This window comes from Anser brachyrhynchus (genome assembly GCF_964034855.1).
Source record: "Anser brachyrhynchus genome assembly, chromosome: 4".
Classification (NCBI taxonomy): domain Eukaryota; kingdom Metazoa; phylum Chordata; class Aves; order Anseriformes; family Anatidae; genus Anser; species Anser brachyrhynchus.
In genome coordinates, this window is record NC_137698.1 from 70,532,606 (window position 1) to 70,552,786 (window position 20,181).

The 20,181-nt window shown below is 41.4% G+C and overlaps 1 protein-coding gene across 1 annotated transcript; it reads right to left on the minus strand.

Annotated features, from left to right (window-relative positions):
* Positions 1 to 7,102: 7,102 nt before the first annotated feature.
* Positions 7,103 to 19,207, minus strand: NICOL1 (NELL2 interacting cell ontogeny regulator 1). The gene is made up of 4 exons (XM_080589968.1): positions 19,056 to 19,207; positions 16,745 to 16,889; positions 14,817 to 14,905; positions 7,103 to 10,083 (listed from the first exon to the last, which is right to left on the minus strand). Exons 2-4 carry the CDS (start codon positions 16,866 to 16,868, stop codon positions 10,012 to 10,014), a joined length of 285 nt encoding a protein of 94 aa, XP_080446094.1. The 5' UTR covers positions 16,869 to 16,889; positions 19,056 to 19,207; the 3' UTR covers positions 7,103 to 10,011.
* Positions 19,208 to 20,181: the final 974 nt, after the last annotated feature.

A 20,181-nucleotide genomic window follows, 5' to 3' on the forward strand; every position in this document is an offset into this window, starting at 1 on the left:
GCTGGTCACACAGTCTAGCCCTGATCTACAGTTTTAAATAACACCAAATGGAAATGCTGGCACAAAATCTATGCCTTACACTTCCATTTACCCTGGCATATGTGTTTCTTGAGCGTACCCTCATTATGGTCCCATGGGCCATATAACACTTTTCATATATGATCTTAAAGAAGAGGACAGACAACAATTGCCTACAGATACAAGGACCTTTGTTAAGGTGGAAAGCATTGTTTTAATATTTTTTCAAGGTACCAGTATAGTCTTTTCTAAAGTTATAAAGATTTTATAAAATAATTTTTCATGTTTGCTTGATCTTTTAATTCTTTTAAGGTAGGACAAGCAACACAACCTACAATGAGGTAAGGAAAGGAATATGACATCTTGGGGAGGAAAGGCAACTGCAGAATTAAGCAGAGGTGTTACCCATCTGAACTGCAAAGAGTATAAAAGGGGATGAGAGCAGAGAACTTGGGAAAATTTGGAATAAAGAGAAGCTGAATGTCCTGAAATATGCCATTCCCAGCATGCCAAGACTCCAAGGTTACCTACACATAGTTAGGTACCTACATAGTTTGACATACCCACGCACAGCCAATATCCTGTTATTAAGGTCTAGATATCACAGCTTAGTTTTTTTATGGTTGTATATGAATCCAATAAAGCCTATTTGTTAGAGGATGGACTGACTTGTCGTTTTCTGACTGCTCAACCACCCACTATCCAGACCTAACACTGTGATAGCACCACAGAAGGAGTACTTGCTGAATTGGACTACTGCCATCCAAACAGTACAACACCACTGAACCTGCTCCCACTTCAAGTAGTGGGGGAATCTGCAGTAGGGCCCCTTCAATCCACCTTCTAATGGGGTGGAAGATGTTATTTCTGTGTTAAAACACACTACTAAGCTTAAAATAATGTCCTTCTTTAATTGCCTGGTGCCAACATAAAACAATCAGACATTGCACTTGCAGAGTCTGTCCAGTTTTTGCCTCAAATGTGATGGTCTTTAAAAATCATGAAAAATGTTCCCAACACCTTTTGCTAACACAAGTGTGTGGTCCAAGAGGCAGTTCTCAATTCACAGGGAAAAGAGCCAGTGTGCATGGATAACTTCCAGCAATCTGTGTTGTTCTATCACCTCCGGCAAAGCTGAAGAAGAGAGAAGCATGAAAGTACTTGCATGACTCTCTGCTATTGCATTCACTACTGCATACCGCTATGACTAATGGGTATCAGTACTAAATTTACTTTGATGGATGAGAAGACTCCAAGACAAACACAGGAGTCCATTTGCTGTCTGAAGAAGGTCATGGTGAATCCTAGAGGACTATTGGAAGTATTTATACTTCATTTTCTCTTTCTACTGAATCCATACTTGATTATAATTTGCTAAGAAAAGATGAGTTTCCTGCAAAATAATCAGAAACATCCAGACATTTATTGGAAAGATGATTAGTGAGGTTAAACATCTGGTAGCTCCCTAAAAAATCACTTATTGATGCCAAAATGTTACAGGTATTGAAAGTTATGTCTTTACAGTTGAAGAAGAAAATGTATACACCTAGTTAAAATCACTAACGTTAAAGGCCTGAGTTAAATATATGTGCATAAAAAGAAAATTCAGGTAAGTGCTCTAATTTCAGAACTTATTATTATGGTCACGGGAACACATGGCAAAGATAGGAGAGGTTAATTCCAGTCTAGTATGAAGTGCTAAATCATTGCCTGCTAACGTGGCCACAAGCCCTTTGTTGAATTAAGAAAGCACAGAGACAGAGGAATCTGGGTCTGGTTACTATTACTTGAATAATAGAGTGGCAAGACAACAGAGGCACAACCCCAGAATGGCCAAGAAACAAAATCAAATGCAAATAGTGAGAAGCATGAAGCAAAAAAGCATTCTCTAAGCACATGGGGAGTAAGGAAGACAAAAGCCAAGTGAGTTTGTTCTCTGTTCAGTGGGAGGGGAAAGTTAATGAAGCTGATGCCTAGAAAGTGATACAGCACTTAGCATCTCCTTTATCTACCAAAACAACAACAAAAAACAAAACAACAACAAAAAGCAGTTGTAGTTGTAGTGAGCAGGTGGCTAAGACAACCAATACCAATGAAAATGTTTCACGCAAGAACAGCTTAGCAGAAAATTTCATTAGTTATATACATTTGTAGGTTTTTGCCAGGTCATTTTTCTGGGTTTCAGTCTGCCCAGTGCTCTTTTTTTGCTCAGTTCTGTCAGTACACCTATCTCAGGCTATTTAAAGAAGCAGCTAAAGCAATTGCTATCATCAATTATTGCTGAGAGCTCAGGGAAGATGTGAGTTCTACCAGCCACAGAAAAGGGTAAATGTGGTGAATATCTTTAAAAGGGGAAAGAGAAACTGAAAAATGACACATGAGCCAGTTTACTTTCAGTCCCTGGAAATATTTTATAAGCAATAATCCTAACAATATTTTGTAAGCGTTTGTAAAACAAGTAGAATTTCCATTAACAGGGTATTTATCAAGAACCAAGTCAAAACATTTCAGAGTCCTTCTGTTATATGGCAACAGGCATTATGGGTAGGGAAAAGCCACATTTAACCAATTTCTGGCAGGTTTCTGATGCTGTGTCACACAGCATTGTCAGAAACAAAGCAAGGAAACTTCTCTGGGTCTGGGTAACTGCTAAGAGTTAGCAGTGGATCACCGTCAGCATGAAAAGATGTATCACATGGGGTCTGGAGAGGCTCGCTTAGGTCAAGGGTTATTCAGCATTTCATTAGTCACCTGGGTAATGAATAAGCAAAGTGATTATTTAGAATATAACACCAGGCCAGGAGGTTGTAAGTAATGCTGGGGGAAAGGACTAGAAACCTAAATCATACAAACAAATTAAAAAGAAAAAAAAAAAAGTCTAAAATCAGATTAAAAATTGATAAGGATGAGGACAAGGTGATACACTTCATCAGCAATAATCAACAACTCACATTTAGAATGGGAAACAGCAGGTTAAGTGGTACTTCTATGGAGGAGCTAGGAAATCATGAGCTGAAATCAGTCTGCAATACTCTGTCACTGCCAAGAAAGGCAATTATACTGGGATGTACAAAAAAGTGCGCAAAAACTTAGACTCTTCAGCACAAGGTCCCAGCTGTAGTACTGCATCTCTTCTGGTCGCTGCAATACAGCAATGCCAGGAACTATCAGGGACACCAACAGCAGCAGAAATGAGCAGAGGTTTAGGAACTGCGCTCTCCCAAAAACAGTTGGAAGAATTGAGGTTGTGTGGTCTAAAGAACAGAAGCGGACATGAAATTTTCTTCAAGTAGATAAAAGGCTGATACAGAGAAAGCATCATTCTGGGCATCTCTGATGGATCAGACAAGAAGTAACAGGTTAAACAGCACCAAGGAGGCAACACCAACATCCCTGGAAAACTTCTTTATGATAGGAATGGCACTGGGATGGCTTGCCTGTGAAGACAGGCGGATATTTAAACTTGTTGATAGACACCGTTTAGGAATGGCATATTGGGATAGCTGGCCCTGCATTCAGACAAGGTGATTTCTTCTGGATATCCTTTCTTCCCTGTTTGTCGTGATTCTTTGATGACAAGAATCATTTTGCTTCCCCAGTAGTTACTTCCCAGCTCTCTGTGTAGTAACTCCAGCATAAACACAGACACCCCTGGGAGAAATGTATTGCCTTCATGCAGCGGCTGAAGTTCAGACTATTTCTCCTTCACCAGTTAGCAGGGCAAAGGCAATGCTTTTCTGGTCTAAACAAGTTAGGTGGCGAGAGTGCATTCCCGTTTTGGGATGAGTCACTGGTAAAGGAATTCAGAGATACTCGACTGAAGGGCAGCTGCCAGGGCCTACAGCTTCTTAACACTCCTTTAAATGATTATTTTACAGTCTTGCAGATGAGTTGAGGGCTGACAGGCTGGTGCACTGTAGATGTTTCAGGACATAAAGAGAATAAACTGTATTATTACTTTTCTGACAGGCATCTCAGGCCCTGAGAAGGACTGAAAATCAAAGCACCCTCTACTTATCTTGTCCCTTGTGCCATGAGATAACGATTCACCTTTGCTTGATGACTCAGTATCTTCTTTAAGCACTAAGTCAGAGTTTTGGTGGAGAAAAAATGCCTTCCTCCTGAAATAATGATTTTGCTCTTGGCAACATTGCTTGACAAGTTCCCCTTCTTAGGGCTTCCTGGAAAACCCTTCAAGAAGCCAGCTGAACCCTGGTCAGACTGCGAGGCTTTGAGGCCCTGCAGCTGTCCCAGCAAAGTCCACATGACATTGCAAAACAGGGATGTGGCTGCAAACCAGGAGCATGATTGAAACTTGGCACAAAGATATCCTTCAGTGCAGGAAATAATCAACTCCAAGAGGTCTCACTCACCACAGTGAAAGATGTGGGGAAAGATCCAGGCTTGATCAATTTGCCCAAAATAAATTGAAGCCAAGTGTGACAAGAATCTTTAGATGATCCCTAACGCCTAGAATGCTCTCAGCTATACAGGAGGGGCAGCTGTCAAGGTATTGTGAAATGAAGGTCAGCTCATGCTTTTAGTTCCAAGAAAAAGTAAGAACCGCTGGCAAAATACCAGAGTTTTCAGAGTTTATATTTGAAGGTTTGCACTGGACTGCTGCAAATCCAGCAATGGTTCACTGTGCTGGACAGGGTGTAAGTTTACAGCATAGGCAAGGGTTGTGTATTATTTGTGTACAGGCAACCCGAATGCCATGAACAGTAAAGCTGACCTATTTGCACTGCTACTGCCAGTCTTAGCCATGTCTAAAATATGAGTATGTCATTTTTTACTTGAGAACTGTACGTGAAAACCTCTCCTGAATTAATTTGTTCTGAAAGCAGTTATGTTCAGGAAGTACCTGGTGGGGTTTTTCTAAGTGCTGGTTTTGGTACATCATTCTGTTGCTATCAAAAGCAGTGGCAGAAGGCACAGACAGTTCTCTGAGCAGCCTGTATGTGCATACAGAAAGAGAAGGTGAGGTCTCATTCTGTTTTAGAAAAGCTTCTAGGACTTCTAGGGCATGCTTCAACCCTCCATGGGTAAAATACAATTTGATTTTACATTGTATATAAAACAAAGCATTCTTCAAATGCGCAATATACCAGCTGTCAAAAGGCATTTAAATATTCTTCAGTTCCTCCTTCAATGCAAGAATAAATTGTGCATTAGTTATATTCAGTGTTGTGTGCTGAAAACAAATACGTTTCACAAGCTGGATGCTTTATTACAGTGTACATATAGTCCTGGAAGAATTCAAGAGCTGCTTAGGCAAGGAACTTTGTGTATCAAATTTACTGCATGGATGATTTGAAGGTCTGTCCTTTAATAGGGAAGAGAAACAACGCAAACTGCTCAAAGCTTTGAAATTCAATTTATTGCACTAAAGATGTTTTCCAACGAAAACCTTGACTATAAGCATTTACAAATGCTGGTAACGTTGATTTTCGTCCCAAAGTTTGTACCCTATATTAACCTGAAGAGTTCCAGAGTAAAACTGTTACTTACATCTTTCTCAGTTGGTCATCTTTCTAGGTTGTGCTTGAGAGCTCAATAGATACAACCTCATCAGACCTGGTATCACTGGGAACTTTAAAGTCAGTTGAGATTTATGCAAAGGAAAACGCCAAGTTTCACCAGGTTCTGTGCAGAAGCCACAAAAATAACAAATGTTGCCAATGTTGTTAGCATAAACGAAGGTTGTTTTGCTCAAAAGTTAGTCCAGATTTGACACAGAAATGTACTTTATATTACCAGATCTTTCCACTAATTTGGACTCGGCACAACTCTGTTATACAAACAAGCTCCTACACTTTCTGCTCATTTCTTAGAAGAGCCACTTAGATTATCTAATAATCACATCAAATTGGCATGCATTAGCATTGCTTTGCACTTAAAGCTAAATAGAAGCTGTGTTTTGTCTCTGCCTTCTCTAACAACGCAAGACCCAAACTGGTTTAATGCAACAACTAACACTTCACAGAGCAAAAAAATTCTGCTGTATTTCCACTGTCCCCGTCATGTGATTTCTTCATTTCTCTGTCTGTGCTACCTACTGGATTTTCCAAAGTTAAATATTTTACAGAGTATAGAAATAAAACAAATGATTAAGATAAAAATAAAGTTATATTCTTTTATATATATATGTATATATATATATATATATATATATATGATAAGAGCAGCAATGCTTAGAAAATACCTAACAATTATATGCAGCTTGAGGCTTAGGCTTCCCTTATGTTTGCCTGAGCATGAAGATTAAGTGTAAAGTGCAGCTTTTAATGCTATTAAAATATTCAAACCCCACCCCAAAACAATAACCTGCATACTGGCCTCCCTTGAAACCTGTGTCTTGCTTACCCCATGGAGCAGTCAGCATTCTTTCCAGTTGTTTCGGACTCTCAAAGAAGAGTGAAGCTATATAAAATAAAATGAGAACATTTCCAGTGCTGTTCCACTTCCAGACTCTATTGACAAAGAGAACAAGATATTGTTTTGCCACTTAGATGACCTGAAAAGTGCAGTATTGCGTAATTTGATTTAAACAGCAAAGGTGCTCAAGGCTAATTAACGCAAGCTGATGTGTTAGTGGGTTTTCAGCAAGTGCATGTTCAGAGCAGAAATCATAGGATGACAACTGGAAAACAGAGGATCAAGTTGTTACATCTATTATGGACACTGCCTCACAGCAAAGAATAATTTAAAAATAAAATTAGTATTGTCAAATTGTTCCCACTGTAGCTCTACAGCCTTGACTACCGGGAAAGGAAGTATGGGCAGACCAACGCAAAAAATGAAGTATCTGCAGAAATATGAGTTTCTCTTCTCATGGTATCCATACCTGCAATTCTTTTTCTTATGTTTTAAGCCATTTCTCAAAATTCAGGACCTTGGGGGCCATGAAAATACTGTCTCTGCCACTCCCCATAACTCTACGAAGTTATAGCTGGAATGGCAAGCTGGGATAAGAAGGTTAAGGAACATCTAAGAAGGTTAAGGAAGATCGATATGGAGATTAAACTGCAAACCTATGCTTAAAAACAAATACTATGTTTGAAACTAGAGCAACAGGCCAGAATATTTTACATTTTGATTTTTATTTAATAAGTTCACAGCACTTGAAGGTGTGGTGGCCACCATCCAGTGTTTTTAACAACTTATTTGTCCCAAACAGCTTTCAGTGCAGTCACAAAGCAAGAGAAAAACCACATAATGCCGTACAGGGAATGAAACGGGACAAGGAGTGAGAAGGATGCATACATGTTCTGATGGCCCTACCAAATACATATAAAACAGTTTGGATTTAATGGAGATCTTTGGATTTTGAGTAAAAAAAATTAACTACTTGTAGGATGTACAGTGGCAATAGCGAGTTTTAAGTATGATGGGAAGAGGTCAGCCTGTTTGTACCAATTGTTTCCAGCCCCAAACTTCCATTTTTCACTGTAAGGCCATAGGGCAGCGAATGAATGCTAGACAGGAATGGGTTTGTACTGTTCAAAAAGAGACCTTAATATCTGAGTAATTATATAGCTCCTTCCTGGCAGCAGGCAAATGTGCAGTACCATTTCTTTTGCTTCCTAAAGGAGCCCTTACTCCTGGCTTCGGAGCAGTCTCTGCAGTGTACCAGGCTACAGAAGCAGGGCCACTGGCCTACTTTATGGGGCCTGTCCTTGGATAATAGGGAAACCCAGAATTTGAGGCTTTTTGAAGGTGTTTGTGTCAAAGGGATAAAAAAGAGTGGCTCTCTGGGGCACTGAGAGAGGGTTTGCTTTATGAATTGAGGAAGCAGTTCATTTCTACACATAAGAACATCCACACCACACCATGCCAAAGATCCTTGTAAGGCCAGTATCTTATCATTGGCACAGACCATTATTAAATGTCAGGAAAAGTATAAAACCAGGGCAACTACTGTGTCTTCCTAAAGTGCTGTTAACCTGTAAGAACTTGTGGTTCAGGGACCTCCTGAATCAAAGTTGTCATTTTTATATTTACCAGTGTGCCATAGGATTTTCAGGCATGAGTCGGAACAGCTGCTTTTTAAACCCATATAAATTTTTAGGATCAGCAACATTCTGCAGAGAGGACTTCTACAACTTAAACACGCAGTAGGTAAGAGCATCATCCTATTTGCTCTGACCTTGTCACCAGCTGGTTTCAGTTCACTGTGCCCCACTTTTTGTTTGGGAAGTGACAGCAAACAGTTGTTCTCTGGTCACTCATGATTTTGTAAATTTATACCATCTCCTTCTTCAATCAGCTCTTGTCCAGACTGAAGACTCAAGTGTGTTCTTTGTGAGTATGGTTTATTCAAGTTGTCTTCATCAGCAGTTTGCCTGCTTAGGCTGTTTTCTTTTGCTCTATAGAAATGGCCTTCACCCTCGTCACTGTGTCATATTAAACCTGAGCATACGTGTTCAAATCCATTAAAAGTTTCTGTTCACTTGCCCAGAACAGACATTCTGGTTGCAGGGTGCAATTCCCAGGCCTCCCTGCCAACCCTTTTTGAGAACTGTGTGCCATATTAGCTGTGTGGGTTCCTGCCCACACCTAAACCAAGCTGGTGAGCTTACAGCAGTGTGGTGGGCCACCAACGAACTCCGCTTTGGGATCTGGGTTTTCACCATGTGCACTCTTCTGGGACTCCCTCCAAGTTCCACAATGGGAATGCTGGCTTCTCAAGTAAAAGCAAGCCCTTCCTCTCAGCACCTTCACCAGGCAGGGAATGAGATATCAGCGTTGCTCAGCACCATGGGCCCTCACTCCACAGCAGGTGGGAACACCGCACATTACTCCCGCAGTGCTGCAGTTGGATCTGAAGGGACTGCAGACCTGAGGAGTATCAGGCCCACCACCCACGCTCGCAGTGACCACACGCACAGTCGTCAGGATGGGGGACCAGGGAGGGGTTCACCAGGAGATTCCTGGGCCTAGAGAGAGGCCACGGCAGGTCCAGAGCAAAGCAGAGGAACAAAGCCAAGCTAGAACAAGACGGGGAAGACCCAACTGCTGCAAAAGCCAAGAAACTCTGAGAAACCATTCTGCTATAACCAGGATCAGCTAAAGCCCTCTAAAGGCAGCCCAGCTCCTGGCACAGCAGTATTCGTGTCTCCTCTCTCATCCACTCCCAGTAAAGTCCCACTGGTTTAGTTAAAGAGATAAGGCCACAGGCAGGAACCTTCTTCCAAACTCAGCTGGAGAGGTTTTGGCCTTCTGGAAAGGCTGCCAGCAAGGCTGCAAAGTCGTGGTCTTACTCTCCTTTTTTTTGTTCTTCCCATTTGACCTGCTAGGATGGAGTTATTTAGAGAGATGGTGGGTTAAGTGTGGAATGTCCAGGGAAGAAAGGTAAGAAATTAAAGGTTTTAATTTAAGAAGACAACACTCTTACACAGGATGCCAGAAATTCAGCACAAAGATATAAGCCGTTTTGGTCCAAGTACAGCACACATATACCTCCTCGTAACACATGCCTCTTTACAGCTGATATAACTACAATATGCCTGAACGTGGCCACAGCACAAACAAACAGAAAGGACTTCCATCATCTTTAATAAACAGGCAAAACCTACAGAGAACACAATTACCTGTCTCAATATAATTGGGGAAGTTGCCACAGAGGTATGCTCATATTAGAGACCAAAACCAGCTGCTGGTGTCTCTAGAGCACCGCTGGCCATATTTATCCTGTGGGTTACACTTGGCCAATTCTGATTTAAAAATCAAAGCATGTAAATTTTCCCCTCGCTCTAATGCCAAGTAGCAGATTAACTGAACTGAGCCCTTACTGGCAACCCAGTGAATATGAAAAGAGGACTATTAAAAAAAAAAAAAAAAAACGGAACAGACAAATACGTAAGACACAACCCCCCAGTATCCTCAGCACAGTGGGGTGTACATGCTTGCAACATGAACTCCATAAAGCTGTATTTTATACAGCTGCATTTTAAAAACCGCTGAACAGGTGATACAGTTGGCCTCCTGGATTCAGTTCAGCAGATTTGCAGTTACACAGTCACACAGATTTCTCTTTTCCACCTGAAGAAGCAGAGTTTCTGTCTGTAAGAGGGGGGGACAAAAGCAACATCAAAAAGAAAGTGTCAGCACTGTAAAACTAATTAGCTCCCAAAGAAAAGTCCGTTTTACTTTTGTTCTAAGATTTGGGATTGGTTTTATGAGATGATGCTTATGGTAACAAAACAGAGCTATTGCTTTCTGGTCTGCAAAGCAATTTAACTTTTGCGTGATTAATTCTCCTACCAACAAGGCAGTACGTCCTGTGACATGGAGGAATTCAGCGTGGTGCATATTTATGTTTTTCTCATTAGTATATTCAATATGAGTCTGGCTGCTCTTGTGGGTTTTTTTTTTGTTTTTTTTTTTTACTTGTCTTTCTTACAATCTTACTTCAACCGCACAAACTGGAACGTAATCTCACAAGGTCATGGGAGGCTTAAAACAAACAAACAAACAAACAAAAAAACCAGCCTACCAGGAATTCTCTTTTTATTTAAAAACAGGCTAAAAAAATAAAATTAGAGTATTATGGCCTTGTCTAACTGTTGAAAGTTACATAGAGAAAGTGAGGCATGTTTTAACTCTGTTTTAACATCTCTTTCTTCACTACTGTTATGGTTAATATGCTGTTAGGGTCTAAAATAGACAATTGGTGCTGAGCAGGCATATGGAAATCATAGTTCAAACATGTGATGGGATCACTGGCTTTAAAGAAAGGGGTCCCAAGCCTGTAAGAACAGAAGCTTACCCAGCTGAAATGGGGTTCATCAATACCAAGACTGGTGCCTGACAGCAACAAGAGCGAATTGGGATCTTTCCCACTGGGAACCTTCCCGAGCCAGAGCTGGGTGTGATCTGAAAGGCCCGCAACCTCTCAGCCTACCTGTGCAAGAGAGGGCTGAGAACAGGGCAGGGTCAGCACAACTGCGTAAGGGAAATGTGGGAATCCTTCCTTTCTAGCACGCACGCGCTTTGCTTTGCCTGTCTGTTTGGAGCACTTGTGGTTTCAGTAAGAGCACAGAGCTTCCTGACACCAACATCATATCTTCATCCATTATATGCAGTCGTCTCTGTCTGTCATGAGCTGGGGCTGTATCTGGGAATCAGTCTGATCAGAGGGAGAACCTCCTTATTGCTCTGGGACACACCAGCTGTGGGAAATCTACTCGCCAAATTAATCTCCACTGGTGTAACCAGTTACATGAAAAAGGACATTACCAAGACTACCAGCTCTAAATGCCAATGAAACCCACCTTTAATCTGCCTGCCTTGTGATTTTGGTATGAGATGGGAAGGCCATGTGATTAAAGGCTATGTTTTAAATGCTATGGTATCTATTGACCCACATCAACTACAGGTCCTTAGAGCACAGCTGAGCATAAACATCCTGCTTAAAACCTGCCTTCTTAGTACAAGACGAGGCATTTATTAGTGAGTTTCCTTTCCCAGCTGATAACTCACTAAACACAGCCTTGTCATACTATATTAAACCAGATATCACTTTTGATTATTTCAGCTGCCCTGCAAGACTGGAAAGATCTGATCAGACTTTGCTAATCACCTAAAAGACACTCAATCACCACCTTCTAACCATCTCCTTGACATCATTTGCAGTGGTTTGAATAAGGGAGGTTGACAGCATGCCAACAGCTTTGGAGTTAAGCCTTAAGGCTGCTTACCACCTTATATATCTTTAATAACATTTCCAAGCCTTTGTTTTTACTTTCATGGGCACATCTAACTTAATGGGCTTTGAATGTTCCAAATAACCACTGACGGTTTAGGAAGAAATAAAGAACAGAATGAATGGCAGTAAATACAGCTTCACTGACTGTTTTGTGAGCATGATCACAAAACCATTTACACAGAGATTTGTTATTATCCCCCGGTGGGTCAAAGCACATCAAAGGGAAAAAAAATCAGGGCAGGGCTCAGACTCTCAACCTACAAAAAAGATTGTAAGTTCCAGCTAAAAATGCAGTTTCTGAGCTTTTTTAAGTTGTAGCGCAATGCCCACTGGTTAACTCTGAAAATGGAGTGGAATTTAAAAATGTTTATAGCGCAGACATACAATGAATCGTGTAGCCCATGGACAGGCTTTGTCTTATGGGAGTTGTTTTATCGCCTGCTCCCTGCTGGCCTCTCTCTCGAGCAGCTTGCTAATGCAGTAGGGAGCTGGCTGGGGGCTGGTGGAATGGTTTTGATGGTAACAGCTCCCTCCCAACAGTAAAAGAGTCCTCTGCTAGTTCATGATCAGAGCTGCACCTGCCAGGTACTGCAGTTTGGTTGTGTGAGTGGAAAACCACAGGTATTCCCATAAAAGACTGCCCAGAGTTGGTTACTGCTGTTAAAAAAACTAATCCAGCAGGCATTCTGCTCCCAGAGGCAGCAGCAACAAAAGCAGTATGTAGAGGTGGCAAATAGATCTGGTATCTGCCCAGGTAGCAGCCAGCCTCTCAGAGGTGGTCTGGGACCCTTCTCTCACCACATGAGTAAAATGCAGCCAGTCTGTCAATCAGTAAAGGATCAGCACACACGTGTAGGTTACAAGCATTTCTAGTCCTGTAAAAGGAAGAGGATATAGCCTATCGCCTACATAAAATGCTGCGTGACCTATGGTAGAGTCAGTTTGCTTTGTCAGACACCATGCAGATCGACACAGGGCCAAATTAACTGTGAAAACTCTTGAGTTGTGCAATAAAATGATATAGTTTCCACCGTGCTGAATTGCATGGTGACACTAGCAGGAGGAATTAAGTGGGAATTTTCTCTCTGAGCTTTTGGGAATCCCTCCCCCTCCAACACAGTTAGGAGCTGCTTAGTCATCATCTAAAATTCCTGTCTGCAAACAAAAGAGAGTTTTTCAGGGAAATGAGTGTCTCTAGTGGGAATATTAACAAAGGGCATTGTATTTTCGGGACAGAAACATTTGCCCCACTCAGCAGCAAACCAGACCAAAATAGTCAAACGTAAAATATATATGTGGCTGAAAGTAATTGTCTTTAAACTCCCAGTTTGCATCAAATTGGGCCACAGAAGAATAATAAAACTGAGAACTGAAACAGTGTAGAAGGCAGTTCTACGAGCCAAGAAGTCCTCAACTATTAAATATTTCCATGTCTTTTGAAGATGTAGGCAGAATTCCTAGCCTAGTGACTAGAATAAGCCTGTCCTATCCAGAGGCCCTGAAGGATCTCAATATGGCTTCAATTATTTAGATTTTAAAGTGGCAAGGAAGTGATAAATTTGTAGTGAGAATGTATCATAGAGCCACATTTTCAAGCTTATTGTCAAATCTACCACTGCAAAACTCGACTATAGGACATTCCTCTCAACTGAGCATTTTTTTTTATCCTTGTTTCTTCTTCTTGGCTGTCTTTTATTTTATTTTTACTTTTAGACATTAAAATACAGTTGCTGTTTTGGGGGCTATGCAGTTCAGTCTTCATTGTTACCACCCAGCTTTGAATACCTTTATTTTATAAAGCTTTACTCATGGTATGAAATCTGTAGGTGTCATAAAGGTCACTGCCATAGCCAGACAACCAGAGAAGATTTTAGTAGTTGAGATATTTTTGAATCAAGATTTAGAAATTCTAGCAAAAAATTCAAAAGCTTCTAACAGAAGGAAAAGGTGTGCTAGGACCACTTTTCAGCACAATCAGAACATCTTGTTTTGGCTGTATGCAGTACTCAGCAGATGTATGCATTAACAGGATTTCTTCATGGAGGAGCCCAAAATACATTTAACCTGTATTTATTGAACAGATTTTGTTTAACTGTAAATCTGCTACATACTAATTTGGTTCTGCTCGAATGTTTGTTTCTTGTAGTACATCACAATTCAAGGCATCTTTATTCCTACAGCTGCATTTTCATCCAAATGTCATGGATCCTGCCTGGAGTTACTTCAAACCATTCTTCAAAAATGCCAGTTTGCAAGCTTTGAACTGCGAATGACCTTGACCATAGATAAGAATAGCAAAAAAGTTTGAGTGCCTTCTGCTGAAAAAATCTGTGCAAGAGTGCAGATATAGCACTTTAGCTAAAGGGTACATGGGAGGTAGGGGAAAATATACCCTCCCAAGACACTACTATCTGACAGCAGCTGGGATACAGCTAGTCACAGATTGCAGGCTGCAGTAGCAAGACACAGATTCAACTTCAGTCACAGAAGGAAGATACCAACCTTGGCAAATTCTCCACTCTGACTGCAAGCCAAACAAGTTTCATTTTCAACGCTGCTCTACTTTGTGGTATTTTTCATCATTATGGAATCAGAGCAATGTAAAAAATATCTATGAGATGATGTTTCCTCCCTTAGCCTCTCCCCAGGGGCAGAAGCATGTATTTTATTTTATGATGGTTTTTTTGTTTGTTTGTTTGAGCTGACTCTCATTTTGGGTAATAAATGTAAATGATGCTGTGACCTTACTCCCTCTGACATAAACACAATGGTGTGCACTCAGCATTTGGAATGAGAACAGCAGCGCTAATGGCTCTAACTTGGCCAAAAGAAGGATAAAGAGCTAAGGACTGTCAGTTCACTTTTATAAACTTCCTAGTTTCCCTGATGACATGATAACCCAAGTGAGAAGAATTCCAGATTACTGCCCAGAGAGGTGAAATGTAATTACCCAGCATCACCTTAGAATGTAGGACAGTACAGCTCAATGACAGTGTATTGTGCAAAAATCATCCAATTTATCTACTCCTACCCACAGCACTTTCTTTCATATTAAGAAAAAAAAAAAAAAAGTTGAATGTTTCCTTACCCGTGTGTCTAAATTATATGCTGTCTTCTTTAAATCCTGTAGAGCCCTCTGCATGAACTCAAATGCATGGCAATCAACACAGGGACGGCCTAGGAGAGCATTTAGCAGAGAATATAGCATGAGCTATTAAGAAGAATGAGTAAACAGTGATCTTGAGCATGATGAAGAACTACAGAAAAAGGTCCACAATGAATACTGATGTATGTACTGCTAAACAATCCAGGCTTTTGCAATTGGTCCATCATGATGGTCCATTCAATGTCTCAATGGCAAAAGAATGACTTCAACAAATTTGCATTAAAAATATCATGTTTTCTTCCCTTTTCTTCTTCCTTCACTGTTGTTCCCTTCATTCTTCTATATCTCTTCCCCTCCCCCTTTCCACTATCTTTCTTCTCTTGTCACAGTTCACAGAAGTGTGGAAACACTAAACCCATAACTTGAGTATTCCATTTTGTTCCACTAACCCTGACCACATGTTCAACCTCATCTTCTCCAGAGATGATCTCTACAACCACGGTCCTGTTCCCAGGAAAAATCTGTCTCCTAATCTCACAAATTTGAGCTCTAAGTAGAAAGCTAATGGAATACAATTGAGATCATTATCACTAAGACAGATCACTAGGACTCCAACTTTGAATATGATACAGCTTTGTCAAAAGCTAGTGAGGCAAGCAGCAGATAAACACAATGCCCTGTGATTAGAGGGTACTGCTGATAAACAAAACTGCTGCATTTTGGAATAATTGCAGTTTAAGATACCTAGATAATCCACACTTAAGGTCACAAGGCCTGCTTTGCCTTGATCATCGTGTAACACAAAGCTGTTCTATAACAAATTGCAGTACAGAGACTGAACAAATACAGACATGATAAAATGTCTCAGAATCATCAGCCTCTACATATGCTCTTCTTTGCTTCTCAGTGCCTGTGTCTCTCTGACAACTTCATAGGCAATAACTGCACAAGTGAGGAATTCTGAGCACAGGCTTAGCTTGCTCTTTGAAGTCTGGTAAGGAAGAAAGGATAAAACCTAGAGTAAGGGTAGAATACCCTGCAGCGTCTGTCAGCCTATTCTGCAAACACTTGATACGTGACTGATTACTACATGCCTCTGATAAGCTGGCCTCCAGCTCATGACCTGTGTGCTAACCAGCAGAGAGGGATCCTGGCTGCGGGAGAGAAGGAGCCTGCCAAATTCTTTAACTGACCAGGGAAAAAAAAAAAAAGAGAGAGAGAGAGAGGGATAAAAAATAAACCCCGAGCAGCACTGAAGACTTCCTCTCTCATTGTTATACTACCACCCAACCTTAGTGTTATCATATATGCACCAGACAAAAGGAGAGGACAGCACTTTCCACACCAACAACTTGATGCATGGACCTGTCATTATGTTTATGACATAAATTAAACTCAACACAGATTAGCACAGGAGAATTAGGTGGTTGAAGGCAGCAATGCTAAGAGTTGACAAGTTGTGCTTTCTTGGCATCTTCACTGTGAAATTTTAAAATAAAAAGTACTGAATTCGTTAGAGCAGACATTACCAAGAATGAAAGATGTAATGAAGGGTCAACATCAGTTGAAAAAAAGTAAGTCTCAAGAATGTCTCTGAAAGGCAAAGAGGGTGATTCATGGTATAGAAAAGGCTAACACAATGAAAGAGCTGCACAAAATAAAAGGTGCAGAACATTGCCAGATTTCAGGTTCAGCAAGACAGCAACAGGCAGGAGACAAGAATAAGAAACTAGAGAGCCTTGAATGCAGGAGGAAAACAGTATGAAAGTTCAGGTTGTGGTTTTAAAACAACATAAGTAAGACATTTCCAAAACACTTTGAATTATTTGGACAAGCTTCAGTGATGTGGTGTCCTGCAACACTAAAGCTACAGTACAGGTTGTGTGAGAGGACTGGAGGGTGGTACATACTTTCAGCTGGTATGGCTGTTCCTGCTTCTTGATCAGATCTAACAGGCTCCATGAGAAGTAGTGCAGCCACAAAAACTAAAGGAACTGTAAGGACCACTCTTCTCAGAAGGCAGGGTGCCAGCATCTCGGGAACGGGTACTTCTCTCTTTATCAAGAGACACAAACAGATCAGGGAGGAACATTATAGATACCAGGGTTTTTGTTACAAAGAACTTTATGTTCCTGATAGCTAAAGCATTGTCAGTCCTCCTTTCAAAGAAAAAAAAAAAAAAAAGCAATCAAGCAACCAGAAGATCTATACCACAGTTATAGCACAGTCAGACATTCCCTGTACTTTTCCAATACTGCATGTAAAACACAACTGGGAGAGAATGTCCCTAGAAATGAAGGAGAAGGTGAGAAGTCCCTAGACAGTTTTCATTTTCATGTGAAATCCAGGATGCCAGCAACTTTGCCCAATCTTTGACTCCAATCTTTTTTTCTAACTGCATGAACACAGACCAGCATGTGAGTCTGGACAGCTGGTTCACTGTTAGACCTTGAGATCAAATCCCTAAGGGTTATAGAGCTACCTGAAATGCATCTGTCCCTCAAAATGAGTTTTTTACCTACTGGATTGCTTTATTGGTGTATCGTCTTTTCACTAGAATAATAACTAAAGCTAACCACTATCATTAACTACACACAACACTGATCATAAAAACTTACTCCGTTATGAAAATAGCTGAAGGAAAAGACTTTTGTTAAACTTCTACAAATTCGTAGGCAGAGAGGTAAATAATCAAAAAAAAGTTTCCCTTCCTAATCTGAGTTTCAGATTATTTGCAGCCATCCATTTGTTCCTGAATATCACAGCCAGCCCACACCATGTCTGGACAACAGGTACAATCTGGTCCTGCAACACCCACCCTTTCACACAGAGGTAACATGTTTGATAAGTACACAGGCTTCAAATGAAGTGTTTTCTTGATCCGACAAGTAAACTGTTCAGATCAAGAGGAAACAGAAAAGTTGGATTGGCTTAAGCTGCAAACGCCTATTAGAGATTTCAATCACAAGCCTCAAGCATCCTGGCGAACTACTAGGGTGGTCCTTAGTTCAGCCAAGTTTACCTTCCGGTCCTGTTTGTTCAAAGGAAAGAAAAAGAGAATCAAATAGGGTTGTAAAAACACAATAAAATCCACATGAAGATTTTCTTTAGCTAAGTCCAGGAAAGCAGTGCAACAGGCTGTTTCTTCCTGTTTTTTTAAGTATATATTAATTGAAAGATGTTGCACAAGAACATCAAATCCACATGTGCTGAATGCAGGAATACAGCATTCTCCAGAACAGCCTGTATTTCACATTTGGAGGTGTAATAGGAGGAGGCAGGAAGGGAGAGGTTTTTCCTTATCTAGCCACAAACACAATGAAACAAGTCTCCTCTTCAATACACGCAAAGCCACTGCTTCGGACACAGCTAATCAGAAGCTGCAAATTCTGCACAAACACTTGCAGTATGTGCAAACCAGCAATTTATCCAGGAAAGGTGAGCATTACACATCTCTTTTCTGTGCACTTGAACCTAAATGCAAGATCAGGGGATGTTTCAGAAGCAAGAAATACACATGCACAGAGTCACAAATACATTTGGGCCCATAGCAGGTAATACATCTGGTAATGTAATTCCTGTAACCCCAGAACTGTGTTTCCTATTCCTTCCACTATTTAGAAGTGATCCGATGTGATGCTTTTTCTTATTTCTTCAATCCTTAAAATAAAGGGATTAAAATCATAACAAGTGGCTTGTTTTTTTCCTGTTTTAGTTAATGGTGACCAGTGATCAAAGCAAGTACAATCAAAGGCACAAGGCTTTGCAACAGGGTGCAGCAGAGTGATTCCAAGTAACAGCATGTTAGGATAACACCAGCCTCCTTTGAAAGTACCTAATGCAGAAGCCTGCAGGTCAGTAGGACAGGAGGCTATTCTCGTTGTGGACTACCAGTCCTATAGAGGTTCAAAAAACAAAGCAGATACACTGTTAAACTTTTTCAAGGTACCTTACACGTTGCCCACCCCGGCCTCAGCTCAGCTTCACACATGAGCCTTGCTGCAAAATAATTGCTCCCTAAGCGCAGCCGTCACCTCAGGCCACATCTAACTCCTGACTCTTAGCAATATTGTGGGAATTAGCTATCTGCAAGAAACAATCACAACAGGCTTCCAGGGTGGTCTCTCGCAGCAATGCATCTGGGAAGAGAGACAGATGTGTGCAAGGTCTTCTATGAAAGAGAAAAGTCACCCCCTCCAACAAAGGAAAAAAAATCGGTACCTGATCTCTCTCTCGCCTTTGTGATGGTCTCTTTGAAATGGCCGCTGCAAACTGCTAACAGAACAAGTGCAGCTTTTCTGAGCATGTGCACTGTCTCTTTTTAACCTTCCCTGAAAGAGGTTATTACTATGGGGAGATTTCTGCCATGGCAACAATGCAGAGCACTGCAGCACACAGCACAGATTTAAAGAGGAACAGGCTGTGTCTCCCACGTCTGGGGAAGGATGTTTCTGCTTTGACACAGGAGTTTCAGCACTGACTGACCTGCTGTGGGTACGGTTTTTAAAGCTGGGCCATCTGATTCATCTTTCTTCGAGTCCACTGAGTGGTTTTCCCCCAGTCTGCTCAGCTGGATGTGGTGCCCGATTCGAGCGACTTGCTCTCTCGTGCCTGAAAATAACCATGACGAATTACACCTGCTTTATGGGAAACAAGGAAAAGCTATAGGATTGCACTCGGGAACTGCAGGGCATGTCACAGCTGAGATTTTGGTGAAGGCCAGGAATTGTTCAGCCCGTCTGCCATGTGAGTGGTTCTGGGTTACAGGGGTTGTACCACTTGTGCCTGGACGTTTCCGCGATCCCAGTCTCAGAGCTGTCAGAAACAGCTGCAAATGTGCAGGCGCTTAAACTCCGAGCGGGACCCAGATTCTGAATTGAGAGCACACTTTGCCCCCCCTTTTCCAGCCTGTACCTCTGTTCCCTTCTCAAGCCCCACAGGCTCCATCCTACAACAACACACTGACGGCGTTCCTGCTGAATGCATACAGGAGCGGAGCACAGATCACAGAGTGCTTTTGTCAAAGCAAAGCTGACTTCAGGGGTCTCATCTCCTCCCCAGAACACATTTCCCACCACAAATGAGGCACTACCAGCTGTTGTTCAAGAGAGAATGAGCACAGCCGAGGGCAGGCGCAGTGCTGGGAAGCATGAACAGCCCTTCAAAGGGGCTGTGCCCTCTGTTTGCTTTGAGCCAGTTCGATAGGGACTCAATCTTTAGCGCTCTCAGGGCAAAAGCTGGGGGCACTCAGCCTCAGGAAGGTCAGGCACACAGTCTTCTTTGCCATGAGCAGAAAGTCCTTCTCAGAGTTATGACTAAATTGCTGGCTAACATTTTTTCTTTTCAA

Coding starts and splice junctions, on each gene's coding strand:
- NICOL1 (XM_080589968.1), bottom strand. CDS start 16,868: ATGCTGGCACCCTGCCTTCTGAGAAGAGTGGTCCTTACAGTTCCTTTA. Junction 14,906..16,744: donor AACAGCCATACCAGCTGAAA/GTATGTACCACC, acceptor ATGCTCTCCTAG/GCCGTCCCTGTGTTGATTGC. Junction 10,084..14,816: donor CATATAATTTAGACACACGG/GTAAGGAAACAT, acceptor CCCCTCTTACAG/ACAGAAACTCTGCTTCTTCA.